The following is a 13,287-nucleotide window of genomic DNA, read 5'->3' on the forward strand; positions in this document are numbered from 1 at the left end:
CACCCCCACCCTTGATTCTGGGCTTATCAGTAATAAAAGTAATCACACTCACTAAATCTTTGAAGATTAGAGGATATGGAAAGGCCTCCAGGTGTTTTGAATGCAAATGTTTACTTAGTTGAACAAAAGCCCAAGATTTTAAAAAAATAATTTACTATTTTACTTCCAACACTGGTATTGAGTTCCAGTCTTGAAATCAGTCCAGCCACCCCTAGTCTCACAAGTGGCAGAGAAATCTTTCATAATAAGTCACCAGTAAGGGTTTTTATTCCAGACCTTGCTCCACAGCTGCCAAGAAAAGACAGAAATAAAGTGCCTCTTCCATTTTAAAGGTTTCACTAATTTGTGTCACGACTGACTTCCTGATATATCAGTGCACTTTAAGCTTAAAATTAGGTTGGGGTGTTTTTTGCTCTTTTTTTTTTTTTTTTTTTAATTTATTGACAGCACAAGAAACTCCCTCCTGCGTTTTCCCAGAAAGCAGCACGGATGGATTTAGCTGTGAGACTTCTGTACAGAATGAGTGATGTGGCAGCAAGGGAAATTCATCTGTAAAACGCATCTTCATTTATAGGCACCTCCTTAGGGCCTCCGCAGACACGTTCTTGATTGTACCTTTATCAACTTTATACAGTGAAAGATGGCAAATTGGCTCTGAAATCTTCAAACTCTTCCCCATAAGACTGAACTTTTCCCATTATTCAGAAGAGAGGGGTTCTTTTCTCCGTAATCGGGGGTATCTAGGGACCAGTAAATTAATACTTGTTTACTTATATCCTCCTGCTGTTTTGCTAAAATACATACAAAGTGCTCCTCTTAGGATGCATTAAGTATATCAGCATGTTGTTTGTTTTATAACCTGGGCAAAAGCATAACAATATAGCTTCTCACCAGGGTGCACACAATCCACAAATTCAGTAAAAGGAAGCAAACGGATTCTCAGAACATGGAGCTTCTGGGTAGTCAGAATTGCAGATGCTTGAGTGAATGTTAAAGCTCCTCGCCATCAATCTGACCTTGTCCTGTCTTATTATTGGAGATGATTTCTCAGAGCTGGCTGTACTTTGGGGGAGAAACTTGAAAAAAAAAAAAACCAACCCTGAAAAATACATACGTGGGTGGACTAGAGAAATGTGCCATTTTTGTGTCACAGTTTTAGCTAAGAAAACTACTTCCAACCTCAAAGGCTAGTCATTTTATAAAAATGTGAATATATTTAAATTTCTAAATGTTAACACAAAAGAGCAAAAAGGATTGAAGCATTTAATGTGACTGAATCAGAACATTCAGTTTCATTTCATCCAGAAAATGAACAAAACATGAATTCCCCTTCCCCAGAAGGCAGCTGTGAGCACCAGGTAGCTCTTACAGAGTACAACACTGGCAACAGTCTTGTTAAATCTTGAGCTGCTGCCCCTCGCATCCCCTGCATTTTAGTGTTGGGATTAAACAGGTCTCACGCTAGGGAGACCAACAAGAAATTCCCACAAGGGATAAGAAGTGGTAATGATGAATTACTGGAGACTGAAGCAAGGTCACTGCAATGAAAGAAGTTTGGATTCAGCTCCCTAATCTGGCTGAAGGCTGGAGGAAGAAGCCAATTTGTTCCTTGTTCATCTGATAACTGGTCTTCCCACACACTTCTGTTCAAGGCAAGGCAGGAAAAAGTCTGCAGCCTAATTTTGCTTCCCATTTCTTTCCCCACTGAATCCACAGATGTGGCATCAAAAATGGGCTGTACCTGAGAGAGATGCTGCTGTTGCTTAGTGTCTACGAAGTTCAGGAGAAACCCCAACTCCCTTTCATCTCTCTTGGCTAGGACGCTGAATGAGCGCGCTGCTGCTGGCACGTTCCTCCTCTTCAGCTGCAGCACAGCCAGTCTTGCACTAGCAAAGTCATCAGCAAGTGAGTGGCCAAATGCTTCCTGAAGGTGGTCAAGGGCCTCTTCATACCTGCCTGTTGGTTAACACCAGGACAAGCTATATAACCCATTCCATGTGGAGAAAGAGGCATCAAGAAAACTTACTAAAGAAGGGTTTAGGGAGCCTGTCCACATCTAAGGGTATTAATTACTTCATGCCCTTTCCCAAAACATTTGCAAACTTCTCTTGAAAAGTACTGCACAACAATACACTTGCCATTTAACATTCACTTTCTTTTAAGTTACTGCTCATTCACTTAGTCTGATCAGCTGTGTAAAAAACGGGAACTTACCATTTGCAATCAAAACATCTGTGTAGAAGATGTGATATTGTGCATCCTTGCAAATTTTAACTAGTGCTTTTGCAATCACGAGAAGATCCCCGAGGGTTTCTTCTTTTGAAAGGTCTTTAGCAGCAAGGAGCTCAGTTAACGCAGTCCTGCCGTGCTGAAGGAGCCACTGAGTGACCAAGCCCTGGGCTTCACGATTTAAAGACAGGATTGCTGGGATCACTACTCCTGCCTCCACCTTCAGCGCCGAGATCAAATCTTGCACTGCCTCCTGAGTAAAAACAAGACCAAAAATGAATTTATAGCAATAACCATATATTGATAATTTGTTCCTTCAGTTCTCTGCTGTCGTCGCACAGCTTTGGAAGCCCTTTGCCCTTCCCTGTCCTTGTGCTGCTTCTTTTCCATTTTTAAAGCTGATACAAGAGCATATAGATGGGTTTGAATGACTATTTGCAAAGTGTTTTGAACTCCTCAGATTACCACCAGAAACAATTCTTACAGCAATAAGAAAGAGATCCTGTGAATGTGTAAGCACAGGCAGGATTTGGCTCAGCCAGGATATCAAGCACAAATCCACACACCCAACTGGAGCTGCACCAGTTCAGATTCACTGTAGGACTGGTGTGATATGCAGGTAAGGTTGAGGCTACTGACTATATTAGAAACAGATAAACCATGTTAACATCTGATATGAGTTCCAGGCAGTGATACACTGCAACCTCCAAAGTCCACTGTAATGCTAATTGCAGACGTGAGCTTTGCACAGATGATGGAGAGCAAGTCACTAAACCTTGAAACTGTTCTTTTTCCTCTTGTTGCTACATTTTGTCTAACAAAACATCATGTCATGAAAATGTGAGATAGGGCAGATTGCAACATTGCAAACCAGTGCATGGCAGTGACAGTGAGTAAGATCTAGGTTTAGTTTTCCCCTCTCCAAACTTGGGAAAGCAAATCAGTAATGTCAAGTGGACTACTTATACACAGGGCCAAAACAAGAGCCTTTCACTGCCCAAATTCTGTGAGGAACTCTTGATTTCAGTGAGTCCATGACAAAGCCTGTGGTACCTTATACTAGTACTGCTTAATACAGTCAGAAAAATCACTAGCAAATCAATATAGTGATGATACCTTCTCCTGCTTCAGAGCAAGGTGAATGAGTCCTCGTCCACTCAGAGCTTGCACGTTCCTAGGGTCCTCCTTTAGGATGGCATTAAAATCAAAAATAGCAGTTTTCTTCTGACCGAGGCGCCCATAACACTGAGCCCTGATGAGAAGGCACTCTTCAGCATAACCACCTGGAGGAGAGAAATGCAGCCATGCTTACTTGAAAGGTCTCAAGTCTACTGCTCTAAGACACAGTGTGGTAAAAAACCAAAACAAAACAAAAAAAAAAGAGCAGGGTGCAGACCACTAAGCCCCATCGAAGTGGCTAAGTGAAAATGTTGTGTTACTGTGGGAATGAAAACTAGGTACCACTTTCTTCAGAGCTGTGGCAAGGGTGGAGTAAGAGGGGTGTGCTGGATGGAGGCAAATGGTGTGGTAAGGAACTGCAGTCCACAGTGGGACTGGGAGAAGAATAAGGAGGGTGCAGGAGAGGCTACCCAAGGATACCCATGGGAAGCTATAGAAAAATTCCACTTTGTCCGAGCATACTTGATGAAGTACAGCAATGGTACTTAAGTGGTAGCTTCCTTTATTTTAATTGCCAGTGGAATTCCTACCACGTATGATCAGTTCTGAGTTGAGCAGGAGAAAAGACTCTGTGCTGGGGTTGCTTTCCAAAGCACCCTGCTGAATCAGCTGAGTGTCCTGCTGAGGCTAGCGGAATTCTGTCAAAGAATGAATTTTCATTGGTGAATTCTTGAAAGTGTTTGCTGGTGTGCGGTGCAAAGACAAGGCTACTCTGACAGTCCAGGGCCTGTGGTGTACGGGTCAACATCATTCTGCAGGGACACGGTGAGCTCGGTGTTGCTGCTCAGGACTGGAGTTCAGTGTTTAGCTTTATTCAAAAGTCCCATCTAACCTCTGAAAAAGCACTGTGTTTCTTTGTATGTCATCACCTAACTTGGGAAACACATCTTTCACGGCTGGTTGGGATGATTTCAGTATGTTTGACACAAGCCACAGAAACATTAACGAGACACAAAGGGGTTTGGATGTTAGGCTAGCCTAACACCAGTATCAGCCTAAAAGCTTTCCCACCCAGCCAGCAGAGCTGCCCGCCAGCGTGGCCGTGAACCCTCCTCTGACACAGAGCTGGCCACAGTTCTCACTTGGGGGTGGCTGACAGCAGAAACCAGGGTATCTTCATACTTGTCTGGAGGCCACCAAGGAACAGGCAAGCCTGGACCAATAAAAAGGTCTGGGCTGCAGTATGTGCCAAACCCCCCCGCCTTTCAGCGCATATCTTTTGCTACTAAGATGAATTTTTCAAAAAAGAAAGATTCTGCATGTTATAAACAGAAAACCCAGTTCTGGAAATAGCATATATATATTTATATTTACAGAAAGAAAAAGAATAATTCTAACAGTGATCTACAGAAAGGAAGGACACTTGGCTGAGAGTAGTTGTATGGCTGCAATTTGATTTATAACTGTAACTGTCCTACTGTGACTCAACTCTTAACTTTCCAGACAGGAACAGGAACACCAGGAACACTCTGCCAGGCACACCAAAAACACAGGCCCCACTTCAAAGAGTCTTCAGTCTAGTTAAACATGCCAAAAGAACATTTTAATAAATAATTGAATGAGTGGAAAAGGTAACAGAATGAAAATCATAAAATCACATTGCTCAGCTAGCTCAAAAGCTTCCTGGTTTCTCATAAAAACAAATACACATGTCAATCAACACTGTCTCTCCTCAAATATCCATGACTGCTTTTCTGATTGCCTCAAGGTCTCAGCAAGAGTGGGTCTCCTCAGAAACAGCCAAAGGAAGCAAAAGGAGTGGCCTGGAATTATTAAGCACCCAAACTTCCCACGCAGGCAAGGATTTTTTTCGACCTTCTCTGGGATACCTTGACTCAGGCAGCTGACAGCAGAAAGAAATTCCATGTTTGCCAGTTGTCATGAAACTAATTCTATCAACTTTGGAGGAGATCTGGGAAGCTTTGCCCTTTGTTATTCTGCCCTAAGGTCTTCCATTTCATGCATTTTCATGAGGTCCTGCAAAAGGCAGCGTTGTGATGCTGTTCTGGAAAGCAGCAAAAGGAAGATGAGGCTATTGCAAAAGAGAATGTCTTTGTATCTCCCCATGTATCCACCACCACACCTTTCTCCAAAGACATCATTAATGTGCAACAAATGGAGTCAGCCTTCCAATGATGTGACCATCATCTCAGAATCTGAGCTGGATTAGGATCCAATTTATTTAGGAGGAATCCTTGGAGATTTTAGTATGATGGAATAGAAGCAGCACAAATGACAGAAGCAAGCTCTAAAAGGAAGATACAGGAGGATGGAGGCACAGGGCCATTTGCCTGTTTTAATAAAGTGAGACAGAAGGTACACGTTTTGGATAAAATCCAGACGGGATTGACTAATTTATTGCCACACTTAATACGCATGGGGATTTGTGATACTAAAGATTCTTTTTTCTCTGGTTTCACATAAGTGCTGCCCAAATAAACACAGGTAGTTGACAGTGAAAACCAGGCTCTGTTCATTCACTGGTTGCAGAGCATATATCTTTCTGCCATCGACATGCCCCTTCCTTTCAATTTTGATAAGGATGTTAATATGCCCAGGGTTGCAATCCATAAATGTGACATCCCAATACTGGATGATAAATCATCAGTGCCACTGTAAATATTTTTTCGTAGGGAGGTCAGCAAATGCAGTATCTTGCACAGCTGCCTGCCGAGATGAGCCAGCAGACAGGCTCCTAGCAATTCCTCTACAGTAATGAGGCTTCTTCTCCCTCCTGATATGCTCCAAAACTTCTGTACCAAAGGTTATTATCGCGCTGGAGCTTTACCAATTGGCTCCTATAAAGACAATATCTATTTCTTAACAAGCATCTGTTCTAGCAGGTGGGGAGCTGATAAGCTGGAATGCATGGGCTGTGAAATGGAACCATCTCAAAGCAATTAACAGGGTTTTTTTTTCCACTTCCATAAACCAATCTCTCTTTTTCTCAATGCTGCTGTCATAACATTTGCTCAGAGTGAAAGGCAGATTTCCATACAAACATGGTTTTACTTGGAACATGCCAGAAGCATTTCCATGTCAGCCTGATCTCTCTCCTCGGGAAAAACTAGGATAATGATGCGTGTAAGTGGGTGCAGTCACTCTTCTGCACTGGAACCACACGTTCACTGGAAAACCAGGGAAATGCTTAGATCAGAAGTTCCAAGCCAACAGCTGGAAATAGATGGGTTCAGGATGTTAAGGATCTTTTTCAAGTTATGAAGGAACTGTAGGTTCTTTGTGTTGACATGACCCAGTAAGGATGGTTTAGGCCTGAACTTAACTTTTAGTAGGTGAACAATACAAATTAAAATAATGCTTAGCAGTGTTCCAGGAGGATTTCACATGCTGAACAGCAGAACAAAAACACGTGCTAGGCTTTCTGGACAGGTGAAGAAAAGGGGCTGATGTCCCTGTAGAACTGAACTGAACCCTTACAACCCATTTCAAGTTCACAAACTACTTGTGGGACAGCAAGAACTGCACTCACTGTTTAATTGCACTATTTCATGGTCCAGAGGAGTTGCTACTTTAATCAAATTTCATCCTGCTCTTCACTTGCCTTCATAAGCCTACTGTTTTAATCTTCTCATTGGGGGAATGACAGATGGGAACTGGTTGGACACATTTGCCTACCCACTGCTCTGACCTCCCATAGAAGTAAATCTCCTCTCGGCATCTCGGTAACCCTACCTGAAGCAATGATGGCAAAGGAAAGGTAGGCAATGGCCTCTTTGATGTCAGCATCCTCCTGTTTGTTCTTCAAGATGGACAGCGCCCTGAAATGGCAGTGAATTTGCATCAGCTTCCGGTCTTCATCCTTGAAAACGTCCATGATTGGCAGGAGGCAGGAGGTATCTCCAATTCTGATCACTTTCTTCAGCAGCTTAACAATGTGAGAGAAAGGCAGAAGAGAAAGATTGGCATGAAAAGCCATGCTAAAGCTGGAAATGTTACTGTCTGGTGAGGCAAGACTGCTCTTACGCAGTGCTTCCCCCCATTTCCCCGGGGCTGCAGCCAGTCACAGTCCAGCCAAGGGCTGTGAATCTCCTTTGCTTAACTCCTCAGCCAGCCCTAATGTAAATGCACGTTGGAGAAAACATCCATTCTTATCTTTTCTCACCTCGGCAGCAGCTGTGGAAATCATTCTGGGGAAATACATAATGCTGCCTTGCTTATTTTGGGCAGCATCTGTTCCAGATGGGCGGTCAACTGTTTTTGTCAACACAGCTGAACCGCAGGATGATTGCCCCAAAGCGAGACAGTTTCTGAGGAACAGGATTCCAGTGACCCCTTTTGGCTTTAAAATTGGAATCAGGCTATCAATGGAATATCAGTGAAGTGCTGTGCCTTCCTTCCAGTACTGTTATTGGGAATTTGGGAAAAGTACGAATTCAAAGCCACAAACTACTGTCCTCCTGGAAAAGAATCTTGCCTGGCATACAGCATCTTTGCCTCCGTTCACTACAGTGAGAGTCACCCAACACTTTTCTACTACATTTCCCAAGGAAAAGACTCCAAAACTATTTCCTCCAGTGAAGCAAACGTGCTTAGCAGGTATACAATATTCAAATCTGAGCCAGAGAAGTCAGGACAAGAACAAAGTTATCTTGATGCACCAGACACATCCATTAAACTTATTACGTTCTCTGTTTTTATTAATAGATGCAAGTGTCTGGGTGCTGACAGGCAGGTGGGACAAAAACATCTTGAAGAGAAATTTTTGGTGACACATACATTCCATCTAGAACTTGTAGCAGAAGCGGCAGATAGGAATCCAGCTTCCAAAGGCAACAAGATGGGCTCTAATAAAGTCATGACATTCATTAATAACCTTCCCAAAGGCAGTAAATTATACAAAACTTTTGTTTTTCATAGGGAGTAGTGAAGTGGTGACAACAAAATCTTTCTCTTTAGGACTAGCAGTGTTTATATGGGATTTAAAAAATGCAATAGTTCCCTCTGATGGCAGAACCTGGTAATTCAGCTTGGGAATGCTTGGTAGAACCAACACACTGGAATCTCTTTCATGGTTTCAAGCACAAATCATTATCCCCTAAAGAAAGAAAACTGCAGACTGATATTTGAGCTTCGGGTTTTGTTTCTTTCCTCAGCCTCCCTACAACGCTTCATTAGGATAATCAGTTAGGTAGTTCTAAGCCTTCTTTTCTCTAGGGGAAAATTATCAATGCCATCAATAATGTCACCAGGGCCAGAATGCTCAGTGATGCTCTTCCTAGTCAGTGTCCCTAATGAAAAGTGCCATTAAATAGCATATGATGAATGGGCTGTATTTAGGCAGGAGTCCTGTGTGGCCTCTACTACGTACGAGGCCTGTGTTTAAATCTTAAAAGTTCTGCTAGAGGTTGAACTACCTACACCTCATGTGAGCTCCGTGCTTCACTGTGTCAACAGTCCTTGCTGTTCATGGAGCTTCTAACAGCAGACTGTTTAGTTTTAAAGTGGAAACACATATGAACCACCGAGCATGATGATGTAATTTGTGATTTCATTGCAGTTTGGGAAAAGCAGTATCAAGTCGGGTCAAATGCAGCTATTTGGAAGGAAGTGGCCCTGAAGATGAAACTTTGCACTGCCCTGAACCACAGAAATTTGCAAAGCTGTTTGAATTTAAAAATTACCTAGCAAACAGGGAGGTTAATTTTTTATGAAAGTCACCAAGTTTTCTTAGAATTTCCTGTCTTTTTCAGAGACATCTTCCCAGTTTACCAACGCTCCTGAGAAATGCCTTGCAGCGCAGGTTGGGGTAGGTGCAACCCCCCTGGAAAACCCATGCCAGGTTGTGTGACGGGCTGGGTTCCAACTTGCCCCACGCGATGAGGTGGCCTCACAGCGCAGCTTGTCCCCAGAGTCTCACAGTTGTCATGTAACACCAGGGAGCGGAGACAAGCAGAGCACTGTGCTGGGAAACAGAAAGCCCTTGGAACACCCTCCAGCAAGCCTGTGTCTCAAAGTGGTCCCTCTGGAGTTCTGTATCAGCCAAAAGGGCTGTTAACCCTCTTCACCCCACCACTGCTGACCACTCTCTCCCTCTCTGCTTGCCAGGTGCTCCTTACCTGGTTGCCATCATACATGAACCCTTTCTTCAGTTGCAGAAGGGCGAGTCTAGCCAGGACAGAAGACCTCTGTGGATTTCTGGAGAGTGCCAGTAAGAGGAGCTTGTGAGCTTCTTCTACACAACCCATCTGGTACAGGGCATCAGCACAAAGGATCCGCGATGCTTCGTCAGAAGCGTCCAGCTCCACCAAGAGAGAAGCCAGCTGGCAAACCCCAGGGGCATCTCTGGAGGAAAGAAAAAAAAAAAAAGAAAAAGGGAAAGACCACCTTCAAGGAAAAAATGCAAATGAGAGTAACTGAGCCTCTTTGTCTCACCTAGAAGCTAAGCAGCAGATTATTAGTCCAGTATCAAAATGGATGGTACATTTTACCATATGCAGCACCACAGGTATCTCTGCCACTTAATTCCATAATCATAATCCCTCTTTATAAAAACATGTTCTTAAGCAGTTGTGTCTCTAAAGAAAGGTTAACAAATAATGATTCATACCTGTGGTTGCAACTGATACCACACTGGGAAAAGGAAAAAGTAACAGTGATAGTTTAAAAAAAAAAAACAACAAACCCAAACAAAAAAAGCAAGTCGCTATTTCTAATGAAGAGCTGTGTGTTAAAATCTGCATGGAAGAACTGTGTTAATAGGTAGGTGCTTGTTCCAGAAGCAGTGACCTGTGTCTGAGAGGGCTTGTGCCTGTGCCCTGATGTGCCAGTGCACCACTGAACCGAGTTAGCACATTTTCTGTCCTTCAGTTATACCACTGGAGTGCAGGCCCCCAGACCTGGGTGTGAACTGTGCATCATGCAACTGCAGAAAAAGGCCGTAATAGTATTAAAATCATTAAGACACTAAATAAATGTGGTAACAGTTGTAAAGAGCAGCCACCTGAGATAACTTTTACATGCTATTTCAAGTTTTCTCCTGAAATATTAGTATTTCACGTGAGAAAAAAACTGAGGATGCAACATTTAAAATTCAGTTTTGGAGCAAATGGAAGACTTTTCCTGGGGTGGTATCAGACAAAATTTTGAAGCACTGCAACTTTTATATTTAAATAGTAGTAGCTTGTTTTCTGTTGGAAGAACTAAAACAATATAGATACTACTTTGATGAGCAACCTTTTCTGAGCTTTAGAAAGATGATTTTAAGTACTAAAGCCTCAGAGTCCCTCTGTTACACCCTGTTCTACCTTCAAACTCGAGTTTTAATGGATTTAACTGGAATCATTTGGTGTTCCTATCCCAGATCTCCCAGCCTTAAATATGACTTTAATGCAGTTAGCACTGAACAAAGAATTTGGATTGCCAGCACCAAGCACGTGCACAACAGCACCTCAGCTCTGTCTTGGAAGGACACTTTGTAGGGGCCCACCAAATCCTTCAGTTCAGAGCCAAGAGGGAAAGGAGCCAGCTAGCACCAACCAATCTGTCTTATTATAGGTAGAACTACTCCCTTAGAGGAGGAATCTGTCATATTCCCTCTAGCAGTTTGTGTGCTCCTAGCTTAGGCCAATTGGTATATCATGGATTAACATCCACAGAAAGATTGAGCTGATTTGGCTACGTGGGTCCTACTGCACTGACATACCAGCAAACCAGTATTTTGGTGGCATCACCACACCCACGCAGTTTTATTTAGACCTGTTATGTTAGTTAGGAAGTTCTAAGGGTCTCTATCCTAGTCTCAGTTCTCTGTAGCAAGTACTCCCTCTACTACTCAAGCCACTCTCATTTTGTTAGGAATGTGCACAGCCCTGTTCCTTTTTCTGCCCACGGGCTGAACTGCCTCCTGGGTACCTCTTCTTCTGGAGCATGTTCTGTCCTTCTTCTTGGAGAACTTTCAGCAGTAGTCCTCGCTGGTTCCACGGCACATAGGACTTGATAGTGAAGATGGTTTCTTCCAGCTTTAACTGGCAAGCTGTGATATAATCCAGGGCTGTCAAGTAATGGCTGCCACCAGAAATCCGGATAAGTCCACGCCCACATAAGGCTTTAATACAGCTGTTAGGATGTGGGGAATCATGCTCAATGACCTTTTGAAAGTCCTGCAGGGCTTGCTGATGGTCGTGAGCGTGGAGGAAGCAGAATCCTCGCAAGGCTAAGAGAGTATTGTAGTAAGTTTTCTGCTCTGCTGCCAAGAGGTGGTCACAGATATCCCGGGCAGTTCTGATGTGCCCGTGCAGGAGGTGGCAGTCTGCTAGCCGGACACTGAGCTCACGTTTGGACCCTGGGGAGATCTGAAGGAGGAGCTGGACTGTCTGGATGACAGAAGGGAGCAGTTCAGCACCTTGATTGCCTCTGAGATCAGCCCGAGTACGTACAGCCTCCCTGTATGCTGCAAACTTCACCTCCAGGACAGTTCTAGCCTGTTCTTCTATCCTCTCAGTGTCATGTGGTGAGAAAAGCTCTTCAAAGTGTTTCATTGCCTGGGCAGGGGTTGCTGCGAAGGCTTCTGCTAAATCCTGCATCATTTCCTGCATCCGTCCACCCAAGAAAAAATACGCAGCGGCCCGTTCCAAGAGCAGACCCAAAGCTTCCTCATCTCTGACATTATTATCTGCTGAGAAGCCCTCGAGGGCCTTGCTACAAACTGCAACACACTCCTCAAATTTGCTTTTCTTAAAAAGGTAATCTGCTTGCACTCTGCAAACCCAGATATCATCCGGTGCCACTGCAGACAGGAACTCATAGCAGTTGCCCAGCCACTGGTCCAAGGAGCTGCAGTCTGGACTTTCTTTCTGGTATGTTGAAAGATAATTCGAGAAGGCCTGGATGACCCGTGGCAGGTGTTCCCTTTGCCTTGCACACACATAGGCCACTGCCTCAGCCCGATGCATCACAAAGGCTTGGACATAGTCCGCAACTCCCTTCCTAACTTGAGTCCCTGACAGCACCCATGCCAACGCCCTCAGCAGCAGCAGTTCCACTGAATACTTTGTGTTAGCCTTGAGCAGGGTATTGCATTTACTCACCACCTCCTCTGAGCATCCTCGCCTGAGCAGGGTCTCCAGTTGATATAGTGAGGACACCACATTGTCGGGACTTAGGGTGGAGAGAAAGATGGCAGCTATTCCCACACTGAGGGAGACAACGGCCAAGTTCTTGCTCTGGATCTTGGGAATCTGACTCTTGCCTCTGCACCACATCTCCAGAGCGGCTACCACTTTCTCCCTGAGCTCTTTGTCGAAGGAGTTCACTTTCTGTACTGCTGTGAAGGCACTGCAGCAGAAGGCAGCCATGTAGAAGGCAGTGGCTATCGGTACCTCCTGCTGGGCGAGATGGTGGTCCCCTTCTTTGCAGAGCAGTGCAGCAAGCTCCTGAGGTGACATTTTCTGTGCTTCTGTCTTCAGAATCCCCCATGTAACGTGGCTAGTGCCTGTAAAACAGAAAATCAGCAATAAGAGTGGCTGTGGAGCACGATTTTTTTTTTTTGCTTGGGGGGCAGCTTTTCAAGTGACAGACATAAAGCAAGCCCAGGTGCAGGAAAAAATCCAGGGATCTGTTCCTGAGAGGCTGACTGCGGAGCAAAGCCACGAGAAGAAATGCTTCCTAAGGTTCCTAGTCCGCAGCCCGGAAAGCAGCAAAAGGAAGATGAGGCTATTGCAAAAGAGAATGTCTTTGTATCTCCCCATGTATCCACCACCACACCTTTCTCCAAAGACATCATTAATGTGCAACAAATGGAGTCAGCCTTCCAATGATGTGACCATCATCTCAGAATCTGAGCTGGATTAGGATCCAATTTATTTAGGAGGAATCCTTGGAGATTTTAGTATGATGGAATAGAAGCAGCACAAATGACAG

The 13,287-nt window shown here is 44.1% G+C and overlaps 1 protein-coding gene across 1 annotated transcript in view; it reads right to left on the reverse strand.

Annotated features, from left to right (window-relative positions):
- The window catches only part of TTC34 (tetratricopeptide repeat domain 34), an 18,123-nt gene extending 5,311 nt beyond the window's left edge, over window positions 1-12,812 (reverse strand). The window contains exons 1-6 of the mRNA XM_026862770.1: window positions 11,234-12,812; window positions 9,486-9,709; window positions 7,102-7,294; window positions 3,346-3,512; window positions 2,211-2,482; window positions 1,742-1,952 (exon numbers count right to left, since the gene is read on the reverse strand). Coding sequence (XP_026718571.1) covers window positions 1,742-1,952; window positions 2,211-2,482; window positions 3,346-3,512; window positions 7,102-7,294; window positions 9,486-9,709; window positions 11,234-12,812 — 2,646 coding nt within the window. The remainder of the gene's footprint in view (window positions 1-1,741; window positions 1,953-2,210; window positions 2,483-3,345; window positions 3,513-7,101; window positions 7,295-9,485; window positions 9,710-11,233) is intronic.
- Between the last annotated feature and the right edge of the window lie 475 nt (window positions 12,813-13,287).

Source organism: Athene cunicularia, assembly GCF_003259725.1.
Source record: "Athene cunicularia isolate RWA chromosome 21 unlocalized genomic scaffold, athCun1 chr21_part1, whole genome shotgun sequence".
Taxonomy (NCBI): Eukaryota; Metazoa; Chordata; class Aves; order Strigiformes; family Strigidae; genus Athene; species Athene cunicularia.